This window comes from Diaphorina citri, unplaced genomic scaffold (assembly GCF_000475195.1).
Source record: "Diaphorina citri unplaced genomic scaffold, Diaci psyllid genome assembly version 1.1 scaffold708, whole genome shotgun sequence".
Lineage (NCBI taxonomy): Eukaryota > Metazoa > Arthropoda > Insecta > Hemiptera > Psyllidae > Diaphorina > Diaphorina citri.
Genome location: NW_007378141.1, coordinates 96,896 through 109,349, shown reverse-complemented (window position 1 = coordinate 109,349; position 12,454 = coordinate 96,896). Strand labels below are relative to the sequence as shown.

Here is a 12,454-nt window from a genome sequence, read left to right as displayed (position 1 = left end):
CCCGTCCTTCCTTTATTATTACGATAGTAATAACCTTTATTATTACGATAGTAATAACAAAAGGTATAGTGGACGGGCTATTGTATTCGCTTCGGTGTCTGTCTGTCAGTCTGTCTGTCCCCATAGAAGGACTTATCCAAACCTGGTCGACCTATATATCAAATTAAAGGTTTTTTTTTTTACCAGGAACACGAAGGTGGTGGTGCAAATTTTGTCCAGAGAACCATAACACCAAAAAACTGTTTTTGGGGGATTTTTTTTTTCACATTTTCTCACACAAATGAGCTTTGATCTCGAAATTTGTCGCCACGACCTATAAACTCAAAGCGAGAAAGTTTTAGATAACACTTCAGTCGTTATTTTAAGACCGGTTTTAGCGTCACCTGTGTTAAGCTACGCCGAGCAAGGCCAATAAATGGATGGGTGACTTAAACATTACCTATATTGGGAAAAAAGGGAGAACGGGCTGTAGTCTTGATTTTAAATCATTACATGAAAGTAAAATCAAATCAAGGAGAATAATAACTGAATATTAAACAAATAGGTACTGATTTTCTCTAATCACGATCGAATAAACTATTAGGGGCTAAAAAATTCCCGGAGTTGATTTTAAATCATTAAATGAAAGTAAAATCAAATCAAGAAGAATAATAACTGAATATTAAACAAATAGGTACTGATTTTCTCTAATCACGATCGAATAAACTATTAGGGGCTAAAAAATTCCCGGAGGGACGGGCCCAGCTTGTTTCCCATGTAATCGAAATTGGCTGGCTAACTTTTTACGTAGGCAAGTAGATATTATTTATTTATTTTTCTCGGTAGAAAAACTACTCTATTGGAAATCCATACCACTTCCATTGGTACGCAGTCGGTCCATTTGTTGGCACAACACCTAATGATAATATACTCAGGATATCTAGTAGTTTAGTCTGTTACCTCCACTGGATTTAGTTCATGAACGTTATGCAGATTTTTCAGGATATGAAAACTAGGACACTGTGCTGTTAAACTCGTTTCGAGTACAGGTGTGGTTTTTATAAATGTATAACCTACGACTAATGTAGTTGCTCCTAATGTGAGCTAGGACTTGGCCTGGGTCACTGGTGTATGGTAGGAAACCTCGAAATAAATTTTCACTTTTTACAATAGAAAATATGTACCTGGCAATAGTTGGAAGTTTTTTGAAGAACTTTATGAACCATCAGAATGTCTTTTATGTACCCACTTATAAATGTATATATAACCTACGACTAATGTAGTTGCTCCTAATGTGAGCTAGGACTTGGCCTGGGTCACTGGTTTATGGTAGGAAACCTCGAAATAAATTTTCCTTTTTACAATAGAAAATATGTACCTGGCAATAGTTGGAAGTTTTTTGAAGAACTTTATGAACCATCAGAATGTCTTTTATGTACCCACAATGAAAATTTCAAAAATGGGACTTGAGACAAAGGTTAAAGGAAATGGCAAGGAGGTAATACGTCAATCCATGAATTGTTATCTATCCAGAGATGACTTGCTTTTATACATTCATGGAGCATAGAAAAATAATGACGATTTTGCGATCTGCAGCCTGGAGAGATAGAAACGGTTTTGTCTCCAATTTTCTTAGTAGAAACTCATCCAGACCAAGGTCGGTGTACCAATTACTGTAACGACTCAATGTGTCCCAATATTATCAGCAATTTATACATAATTAAGTAGTATTGGATAGCCATTAGACACTACGGTAATGGATGATATAACACTCTCACGTTTTTCACGCAATCATCTCATTTTCCCATTATAAAGTCGACGCAAGCATCATATACGCGCCCAAGTTGAAATCACGGATCTATTCAAGTGACGGGTGATTTATTCACGATTTCTTAGATTAATCTAAACCTCTGATCAATGCAATCGCACTTCAAGAGAAAGTTTATTGATTATTAAATTCCTTGTGCCGATTCTTTTCTTTGTTTTAAATTTGAGAGCATTTGGCTGTCATAGATGAGTAGGGTACCTACTATCTACTACTAGTGTTGATAACTTTTTTATGAAAATATTGTTTTTAAACTGGACTAGAATTAGTACCTACGTTATTCCCTGGAGACTGTAGTGCCGGGAGGCGCGCGAACGTCAAGAGTTAGAAGCACCGCCCGGCCTAAATCAGATTAAACTGTAGTCGTTTCATTTGATATCACTAAGAGGTGTAGGGGCAACTGCCCCAAAGGATGTGTTAAAGCTTATACGAATCTACGAAAGTTATAGTAGACATATATTTACTATTGTGCGGCCTGCATGAAGATTGGAATACAAATGTGGCACGCGCCAAAAAAGGTTAACTATGGCTGCACTAGGACTACATGTTTACTACACTTGCACCTTTTCATGCGTAGGTGTAGGGGCAACAGCCCCAAAGGATGTGTTAAGCTTATACGAATCTACGAAAGTTATAGTAGACATATATTTACTATTGTGCGGCCTGCATGAAGTTTGGAATACAAATGTGGCACGCGCCAAAAAAGGTTAACTATGGCTGCACTAGGACTACATGTTTACTACACTTGCACCTTTTCATGCGTTTATTGCATGCCTAGAAGCGGTATGCAACCCTTGTTAAAGAAATAGCAATGGTTGATTGCGAAGGGCATCCACCCGTAAAATTGTAGCTAAAACCAAATGTCAGCCTAAAGCTATCACCCTAGTTAGGGCTGATTGAGAGGCTGACGAAAAACGCTGACCCCGTCTGTACACGAAAAAGGCAAAGGAAAAGAAGAAGATTGCGCATGCCTCGGAGCGGAAAATGTGAGGCGTTTGAATGCTGTACTTGCTGGCTGATTGAGAGGCTGACGAAAAACGCTGACCTCGTCTGTACACGAAAAAGGCAAAGGAAAAGAAGAAGATTGCGCATGCCTCGGAGCGGAAAATGTGAGGCGTTTGAATGCTGTACTTGCCATTGAGGGAGGTTGTAGATGTCTATAGTGCAAGGTGCAAATGGCCGCATAGATAAAAGCTGGAAAATCATTGCTTAGGTACAAGGTGAAAGTAAAAGTTCATAAGCATAAACACTCAGCATGAAGTATTTCCATGAAGTAATGCCACGCTTAGCCCAGGCAGCATCGCATACATAATGAAGTTCATAACTGATAACATCATTAAAAATAGCATTTGTCAGCCTAGTTCGCTTGGAGGATAGCGGCGCGTCTGCATTGTAAGCGCTAGGTCGAGGGTTCAATTGCCGCCCGGAGTGGACTTTATCCTGAACTAAATAGGTAAGGTTCGTTCTCAGAACGCCTGGCTTTCTCATAACCATAACCTATCCTCCTCTCTTTAATTTCGGTACGATAAAACCTCAGTAGTTACAGCTCCCTCTATCAAACCTCTTGGGGGAAAAAAAACTTCGCCTATGTAGCGTATACCTCGGCAAAGCATAAAAAAGTTATCACATAAATGTACTCGTACAATAAAATTAAAAAATTGGAACACCTGGCTTTCTCATAACCTATCCTCCTCTCTTTAATTTCGGTACGATAAAACCTCAGTAGTTACAGCTCCCTCTATCAAACCTCTTGGGGGAAAAAAACTTCGCCTATGTAGCGTATACCTCGGCAAAGCATAAAAAAGTTATCACATAAATGTACTCGTACAATAAAATTAAAAAAATTGATAACTGATAACATTAATAAAAATAGAACATTTATTTATTTTCCACAGAGGTCTGGACTCTTCTTCCTGCTCCCAGTGTTTGATAACTGATAACATTAATAAAAATAGAACATTTATTTATTTTCCACAGAGGTCTGGACTCTTCTTCCTGCTCCCAGTGTGTCTCTCTATTAGCGAACCTAGCCAAACAAGGCCGTACCGTAGTGGCTACAATTCATACCCCATCCGCCCTGCTGTTTGAGAAGTTCGACTCTCTCTATGCCCTGGCCAAAGGTCACTGTATATATCGCGGTAGTATATCCCGTCTGGTGCCTCACTTAGCCAGTCTGGGCTTACCTTGCCCCGCCTATCATAACCCGGCCGACTTCCGTAAGTGCTCATTACTATTAATTTGTTATCATACTTATCATTAAATATTTTCTGCAAACTCCAAAACATTATCTACATCTCTAGAGCATCTAAAGCGTTTAAGTGTTACTCCCAGTGTGTCTCTCTATTAGCGAACCTAGCCAAACAAGGCCGTACCGTAGTGGCTACAATTCATACCCCATCCGCCCTGCTGTTTGAGAAGTTCGACTCTCTCTATGCCCTGGCCAAAGGTCACTGTATATATCGCGGTAGTATATCCCGTCTGGTGCCTCACTTAGCCAGTCTGGGCTTACCTTGCCCCGCCTATCATAACCCGGCCGACTTCCGTAAGTGCTCATTACTATTTGTTATCATAGAACGGTTTTGTCTCCAATTTTATTAGTAGAAACTCATCCAGACCAAGGTCGGTGTACCAATTACTGTAACGACCCAATGTGTCCTAATATTATCAGCAATTTATACATAATTAAGTAGTATTGGATAGCCATTAGACACTCCGGTAATGGATGATATAACACTCTCACGTTTTTCACGCAATCATCACATTTTCCCATTATAAAGTCGACGCAAGCATCATATACGCGCGAGGCGAATAATTTGATAGAGATTTAAGGTCACTATATAATTGCTAAGGTCTTTAGTGATGAGGGTTTCACCTTTCATTCGGCGACAAGGTACCCGTTCCTCATATTAACCTCACCCAGCCTGAGTGGGGCCGGGAAAAGTCAGCAGCACGTGATTGCCCAGATGGTCACGAGTCACGCGTCTAGATACCAAAGGGAATAGTCGATTCTGTGCACCTTTAATCTTAGCGTTCCGTGTCCGTTTCATCAAAGTCCATTTCATCAAAGGCACGGAAAGCTAATCAAAGGCACGGAAGCTAAGCTAACCTTTAATCTAGCTCTTTATCCTCTTTTTCCTGCCTACCTACTGTTTTAAGATCAATACCTAAAAAATAAAGAATAGTAATTAAAAAAAAAAAGACAAACGGACAGATTTATATAATATTAAAGTGCTAACCGGTTTTTGTACGGAAATGTTGATTAAGGACATTCATAAGGTTCACAAGATATGCAGGAACTGCAGGTAGTTGCCTAGGGCAACTCAAATCATAAACATCATGGTATCCATAGTAACATATAATTTGTTGCCTGAGCTAGAACTGACTCAAGGATTTGCAGATTCTGGTTTATGACCGTTTTCAATATACCAAAAGTAAGCTTGGAAAGTTGAGCGCCTGCCTTGTAAGCGATTCGTGGGTTCCCGACCAGGGGGAACTTAATCCTAAATAAGGTTCTTTCTCAGAAAGCTGGCTCTTCGATTGCGGGACGATAAAGTACTCGTACCTATCCTAAGATTCATAAGTATCATAATGCTCCAAACTTTTCTTAGTGCGTATAGACCTACGCGTTGCGGCAGAATATGAACAATTCCGCCCCAGAGCTGCAGACAATTGAAATTGAACATGATATTGCTGGCTGGGGTTCAAATTATTTGTGAAATCATGTTCGCAATGTACGCGAAATTGCTCGCAGTAGTGTCAATATGGTGAAATCAAGAATCAAGCCTCATTTCTCGGTTGCTCGGTTCCGATTTCTAGTTCCAACTTCCCACGCATTCTCCTTAGCTCATAGGTATTTCTAATATCATTCTAGCAGTTCTCATATAAATCATTCTTTTGTTTCTGATTTCAGTGAACAAAGAAATCCTCCATGGGATATCCGGCGAATTTAAGGCCGGACAACTCACTGCCATCATGGGTCCGTCAGGTGCCGGCAAAAGTACTCTGCTCAATATTTTAGCCGGATTGACGTAAGTTTAGGCTGGACTAACAGAAGTTGCAGTGGTTGCTGTGCATCAAAAGATACAGCTAGATACCTAGCCTAATTAAATTTAGACTGCGCTGTGGGGGTAAAGGGACTTTTCAGTCTCATCCTAGCATTATAAATGAGGTATATTATATTATATTCTATTCTATCCAGCTAAGTCAAAAAGGGAGATTAAAGGGGGCTCTCTCTCTCGCTCTCTTCTTTTTCTTCCCTTATGTATTGCTCCAACTTGAGACTGAGGAAATAGAAGTACACCTTTCAAGTCTAATCCTGTCCTCTTGAATATAATCCCAACCCACTATCTAAATACAATTCATTTGTTACTAGTTCGGATTGATACCTGTAAAATCCTCATCTTTACTGCTATGTAGCGGTAAGGTTTCTGGGTTGGGCGACAATGCTCTCTAGAATGTCATGTTAACAGGCAGGCCAAGATATTTCGAACACATAATGTAGGTTAAACAATAGATAACAGGATTGAAGTGGGTGTATTGTATGATTTGTATATTGTATGTATATCAGCTGAATCAGTTCTGTGGCTGTGCTAGATGACGTCTCTGGGAATATAAACTATTTATAGATACCTACAGGGTGTTGAGCTGTAGAGTAAGAATAAATGTCCTGTATTTGCTAAAGATATTAGCTTTGTTACGGACATTCATGATAGCTCTTTGCAGGAGTAAAGGGACTTTTTAGTCTTATTCTGGCCGTATAAGCAGGGTATATTTTATTCTATTCTTTTTGTATGCCCATGTATAATGTGAACTGTATACGTACATTTTTAAACAAACATGAAAGAAAAATGATGGATATAGCATAAATGGCTTTTCCGTCCTGCTTCTAATGGTTCAGTTTTGATATACCTATGCCATTTCTAGTATGAAGTTCTAATATAGCTATTTCCCATTTCTGACCGGGAAAAGTCAGCAGCACGTGATTGCCCAGATGGTCACGAGTCACGCGTCTAGATACCAAAGGGAATAGTCGATTCTGTGCACCTTTAATCTTAGCGTTCCGTGTCCGTTTCATCAAAGGCACACGGATCAAAGGCACGGAAGCTAAGCTATTAACCTTTAATCTAGCACTATATCCTCTTTTTCCTGCCTACCTACTGTTTTAAGATCAATACCTAAAAAATAAAGAATAGTATTTAAAAAAAAAGACAAACGGACAGATTTATATAATATTAAAGTGCTAACCGGTTTTTGTACGGAAATGTTGATTAAGGACATTCATAAGGTTCACTAGGTATGCAGGAACTGCAGGTAGTTGCCTAGGGCAACTCAAATCATAAACATCATGGTATCCATGGTAACATATAATTTGTTGCCTGAGCTAGAACTGACTCAAGGATTTGCAGATTCTGGTTTATGACCGTTTTCAATATACCAAAAGTTAGATATTGTTTTGTTTAATACTGATTTCACAAGAACCCCCAGAGTTGTCAATTTTGACAAAGCAATACCTACTCAACGGGGAGTTGAAATTAGCTTAAAATATAATTGAAAACACGACGCAACAATGAACACCACTTGATTCGTCCGAACCAGGAAATAATTATTGTTTTGTTTAATACTCATTTCACAAGAACCCCCAGAGTTGTCAATTTTGACAAAGCAATACCTAATCAACGGGGAGTTGAAATTAGCTTAAAATATAATTGAAAACACGACGCAACAATGAACACCACTTGATTCGTCCGAACCAGGAAATAACTTAACTATACAGACCCACAAAATAAAACATAAACATCTCTTTTAAGAGAACTTTAACGTACATAACTATGTTAAATTATTAAGGACATTTTCTCTTGCTCTAAACCTATGATCTTTTGAAAGATCTTAAACTCAACAATCTCCAAATCGGAAGTTATTCATTCATGAACTTGCTCAAGACATTGACCCATATTGTAAAAAAAAAACCCTATTCAATCAAACCAGTTTTAGACTTAGAGTAAGTTATGCTGACAGCCATCATTATCCAATAAAAGTGGTTTTCTTGGTGAATCTGTCATGCAGTTGGCGACTATAAACTCAACAATCTCCAAATCGGAAGTTATTCATTCATGAACTTGCTCAAGACATTGACCCATATTGTAAAAAAACTCTATTCAATCAAACCTGTTTTAGACTTAGAGTAAGTTATGCTGACAGCCATCATTATCCAATAAAAGTGGTTTTCTTGGTGAATCTGTCATGCAGTTGGCGACTCGCTGCGTCGATATTCTTCTCTAATGTTCTTATGTATGTAGGTATACCCGGAAAATGGGAATATTTACATGAACCAAGCATTCTGACAAAGAAGATCTTGAATATGAAAAAAGAAGGATTTATAGAGACAGTTGAAATGGATTTCCCCGTTTGAAATTGTTTCTTTTCAGTTATTTTGTTCTCTTGTACGTCAAATCTCAGAATGCCCGTCTCTCACAATCTAAATTTATCTACTTCATTCACTTCATTGATATGTTTACCTACCTATTTGCCAACTTTTTCCATCAATAAAGTTAATAGTTCTGATAGATTAGGTTTCCCATATTGCATGATAAAGTCATTTACCCTGAGATGTTATAGCCCATTGTTTTATAAACTGTCACGTCCAAATTTATCGGAGTATCTAACCTTTGTTTTGTAACAGTTACATGTGTAAGCTTATTGGCAATGTGTTCCACAAATGAAAATGTATCGCGTGAACACCATTGCAATGTGGTTACTGGATATGCATGGCTATTGCAAGGATAAGCTATCTAATCTACTTGGTACTAAACTTATTCTTTTATCTCTACTGGAAGCTGGATCACCTCTGACAACTAAAGTTCCATTGAAATCCATATCGTGTTTGTTTTTAATGATCTTGTTTGTAACACTGATTTCATTCATAATGACGGCAGTACGTCAGGCCAAGTTTGTGCCTAAACACGCAGTGTGTATATCTGTATATTACACGAAACATGTGACCCTGTTTTACTTGGCTCTATTTTCACATTTGTGTTTTTGAGGAGGATCTCGACTTTACAAAGTAGTTTTTTTGCCAGTTTTTTAGCCAATAAAAAAAGAAACTGTTTTTATAATTATTGTTTATATTCACACATTTGAGGAAGTTGGTTCTTCTTCCGTTTTGATCAAACTGTGTGGTTTTTGGTGTTGTAATTTCAAATACCTGTTGTTGTGATTTATTTTATTTACATTTTTATTTGTAGACATAGTTTCTGCCAATATTATTGGAGGACTTGTTGAGATCTGGCGTTCAGTTTGAATGTTGACCGGATCAGTTTTGTTGGGTCCTTTTAGGGTTTTGTGGGGTTCCACTCTGTTTCGAAGTTTTTTGAGGACCTAGATAGAAAATATTGATTCCTGAAAGGAAAAAAATATCACCCGCCATTCAGTGACTTCAAACGTCTTGGAAATAAAAATCACAGCATTCCTAGGTATCTGTTGCCGTACCTGTCTATAGAATAGGTGGATAGGGCTCAAAATTAAAGGAAAAAGATGCCTGATGTAAGCAGGCAGGTGTTTCTTTTCGCGGAAGCTTTGAAACTTAGTTCCTGCCAATATTATTGGAGGACTTGTTGAGATCTGGCTTTCAGTTTGAAATGTTTGAATGTTGACCGGATCAGTTTTGTTCGGTCCTTTTAGGGTTTTGTGGGGTTCCACTCTGTTTCGAAGTTTTTTGAGGACCTAGATAGAAAATATTGATTCCTGAAAGGAAAAAAATATCATCCGCCATTTAGTGACGTCAAACGCCTTAGAAATAAAAATCATAGCATTCCTAGGTATCTGTTGCCGTACCTGCCTATAGAATAGGTGGATAGGGCTCAAAATTAAAGGAAAAAGATGCCTGATGTAAGCAGGCAGGTGTTTCTTTTCGCGGAAGCTTTGAATAATTGACAAGAATTACATGGTACAGTTCCAGTTGTAGCGTGATATTGATCGACATTCCATTTGGAATAAGGAGGTAGTTATTAAATAATAGGAGGTCATTTGTAGTACCTATTGTAGTCGATGCAATAGAAAAAGGGTAACCTACCGAATATTTTACCTAATCTCCCTCAGGTTTGACTGGTATGTTCTGCACCTCTGACTTTGCATATCGATCCACTGATCCAAGAACAAGCCATAATTCATAGGCATTGCTACCAGAGTTTATTTAATAAAATTTCTTGTCGATAATGATAGTAACATGAATAACAAAGCCTGGAATTATCGCCTCCAGTAGGTAATTTGCTTAATAAGCATTATAATATTGATATTGTTATTTTGAATCAAGGACAACTGTTGACAAGAAAAGAGGTTATTGACTGCATATTAGTCGATACTCGTTTACGACGAACGATAGTTTCTGATCACATAAATCGATATTGAAGTCGATTGTTTATGCCAGATCATTAATCATTGACGATTTATGACGCGAAACAGAAAACGTAATTTTCTTGCCTCATTGTTGTCGGCTTCTACCATAATCACTTCAATAATCTGGATTTAAGTGCCAACTCTTCATCATAGCAGGCATAGGCATACTTTGCAGAAAATTACATAGAATGAGTTGGTTTTTCCACAAAATGGACAATTAATCCACAAGGGGATTTTCATTTGTGTAAGCATCCTTGAATTTCATGATCGATTAAGCTAAGATCACTTTTCCTCTTAAAGTGATTTTCCAGTTTTTTAGCCCGTCCTTCCTTTATTATTACGATAGTAATAACCTTTATTATTACGATAGTAATAACAAAAGGTATAGTGGACGGGCTATTGTATTCGCTTCGGTGTCTGTCTGTCAGTCTGTCTGTCCTTTATGTGCCGCGTCCATTTTAGTTTAGGACTATTGCACTGTCCATTTATGTAGCTAACACATTTCTCCTTTTTCTGTTTCCAGATATTTGAACTTCTCGAAATGTTAGGCCTGGAAAATCATTGCAATACTCTATGTGCCTGTCTCTCTGGAGGACAGAAGAAGCGGCTCTCTGTGGCTCTAGAACTCATCACCAATCCACCCATACTGTTCCTGGATGAACCCACTACGTAAGTACATAGCTAGATAGGAAAATTCTACAGTATATAGGTAAGGTATACTAAATCTGAAGCTTAGGTGTAGGAACCTATATATCAAATTAAAGGTCTCCTTACCAGGAACATCACGAAAGTGGTGGTGCAAATTTTGTCCAGAAAAAGCCAAAAAAAAAAAAAACAAAAAAACAAAACAAAACAAAAAAACTTGTTTTTGGGGGATTTTTTTTTTTCACATTTTCTCACACAAATGAGCTCTGATCTTGAAATTTGTCGCGACGACCTATGAACTCAAAGCGAGAAAGTTTTAGATAACACTTCAGTCGATAATTCAAGACCGGTTTTAGCGTCACCTGTGTTAAGCTACGTCGAGCAAGGCCAATAAATGGATGGGTGACTTAAACATTATATTGGGAATAAAGGGAGAATAATCACTTTAATAATCTGGATTTAAGTGCCAACTCTTCATCATAGCAGGCATACTTTGCAGAAAATTACATAGAATGAGTTGGTTTTTCCACAAAACGGACAATTAATCCACAAGGGGATTTTCATTTGTGTAAGCATCCTTGAATTTCATGATCGATTAAGCTAAGATCACTTTTCCTCTTAAAAATTTGTTATCATACTTATCATTAAATATTTTCTGCAAACTCCAAAACATTATCTACATCTCTAGAGCATCTAAAGCGTTTAAGTGTTAGCATAATTATAATTAGGGACATCTTGTTAGGACATGAGGTACACAATAGGGCTGCCTGGAAGAGACTGGCGTATGTCCAATTTCCATAGAGTGAAAAAGTCTGTATCGACCTCCTGGATCTATGGTTTGAATATTAAGATAAAAATCCGACCACCCTGTATACAGAAAAATTGATCTCTTAAGCTAATATCTAATTTCTTGATTGATCACTCAGCTGTTTTTATAATGGGATACAAATCGATAACCATGGAGGTTGAAAGTTTTAGCTCGCATTTACACTTTTTTAAGTAGTCCCTCCCTCCACTCCAGGTGGGCAATTGAAAGGAGGCACCTGTCTACGTATTTACCCTGTTTATTATTTTTTCATTTTTAGTGATGGAGGTTGCTATAGGGGAGTATGGGGCGGACACGGTTACCCTCGCCAAAGCTGCCTCGGCTAAATGTACTCCGAACAATAATGAAGAAGAAGTTGTCACCTCGCAGTTTGGTATGTTATTTCCTAACAATTATTTTACAAACTGGACTAGAATTAGTACCTACGTTATTCCCTGGAGACTGTAATGCCGGGAGGCGCGCGAACGTCAAGAGTTAGAAGCACCGCCCGGCCTAAATCAGATTAAACTGTAGTCGTTTCATTTGATATCACTAACAGTTCCCTCTATCAAACCCTTTTTTCACATCATTACAATCAATCTACTTTTCTATGTTACGTTTCATGTGTATCCATATTGTATTTTAATTTGAGTTTAATTCTTGTATATTGACAAAGTGCCTAACCATGTACTTGCTATTTTTCATGACATTAAAGTTTAGGTACATTTATTTACCTACTTAGTATAATATTTATGTTGTAGCCCAAACCAATGAAATCGATCCGAGCAAAGTAAACCTATACCCTTGAC

At 37.9% G+C, this 12,454-nt stretch overlaps 1 protein-coding gene across 1 annotated transcript in view; it reads left to right on the top strand.

The window, feature by feature from the left end:
* LOC103511374 (ATP-binding cassette sub-family G member 1) overlaps nucleotides 1-12,454 on the top strand; it is a 38,816-nt gene that overhangs the window by 21,547 nt on the left and 4,815 nt on the right. Inside the window, exons 4-5 of the mRNA XM_026825152.1 lie at nucleotides 3,760-4,020; nucleotides 11,926-12,039. Coding sequence (XP_026680953.1) covers nucleotides 3,760-4,020; nucleotides 11,926-12,039 — 375 coding nt within the window. The remainder of the gene's footprint in view (nucleotides 1-3,759; nucleotides 4,021-11,925; nucleotides 12,040-12,454) is intronic.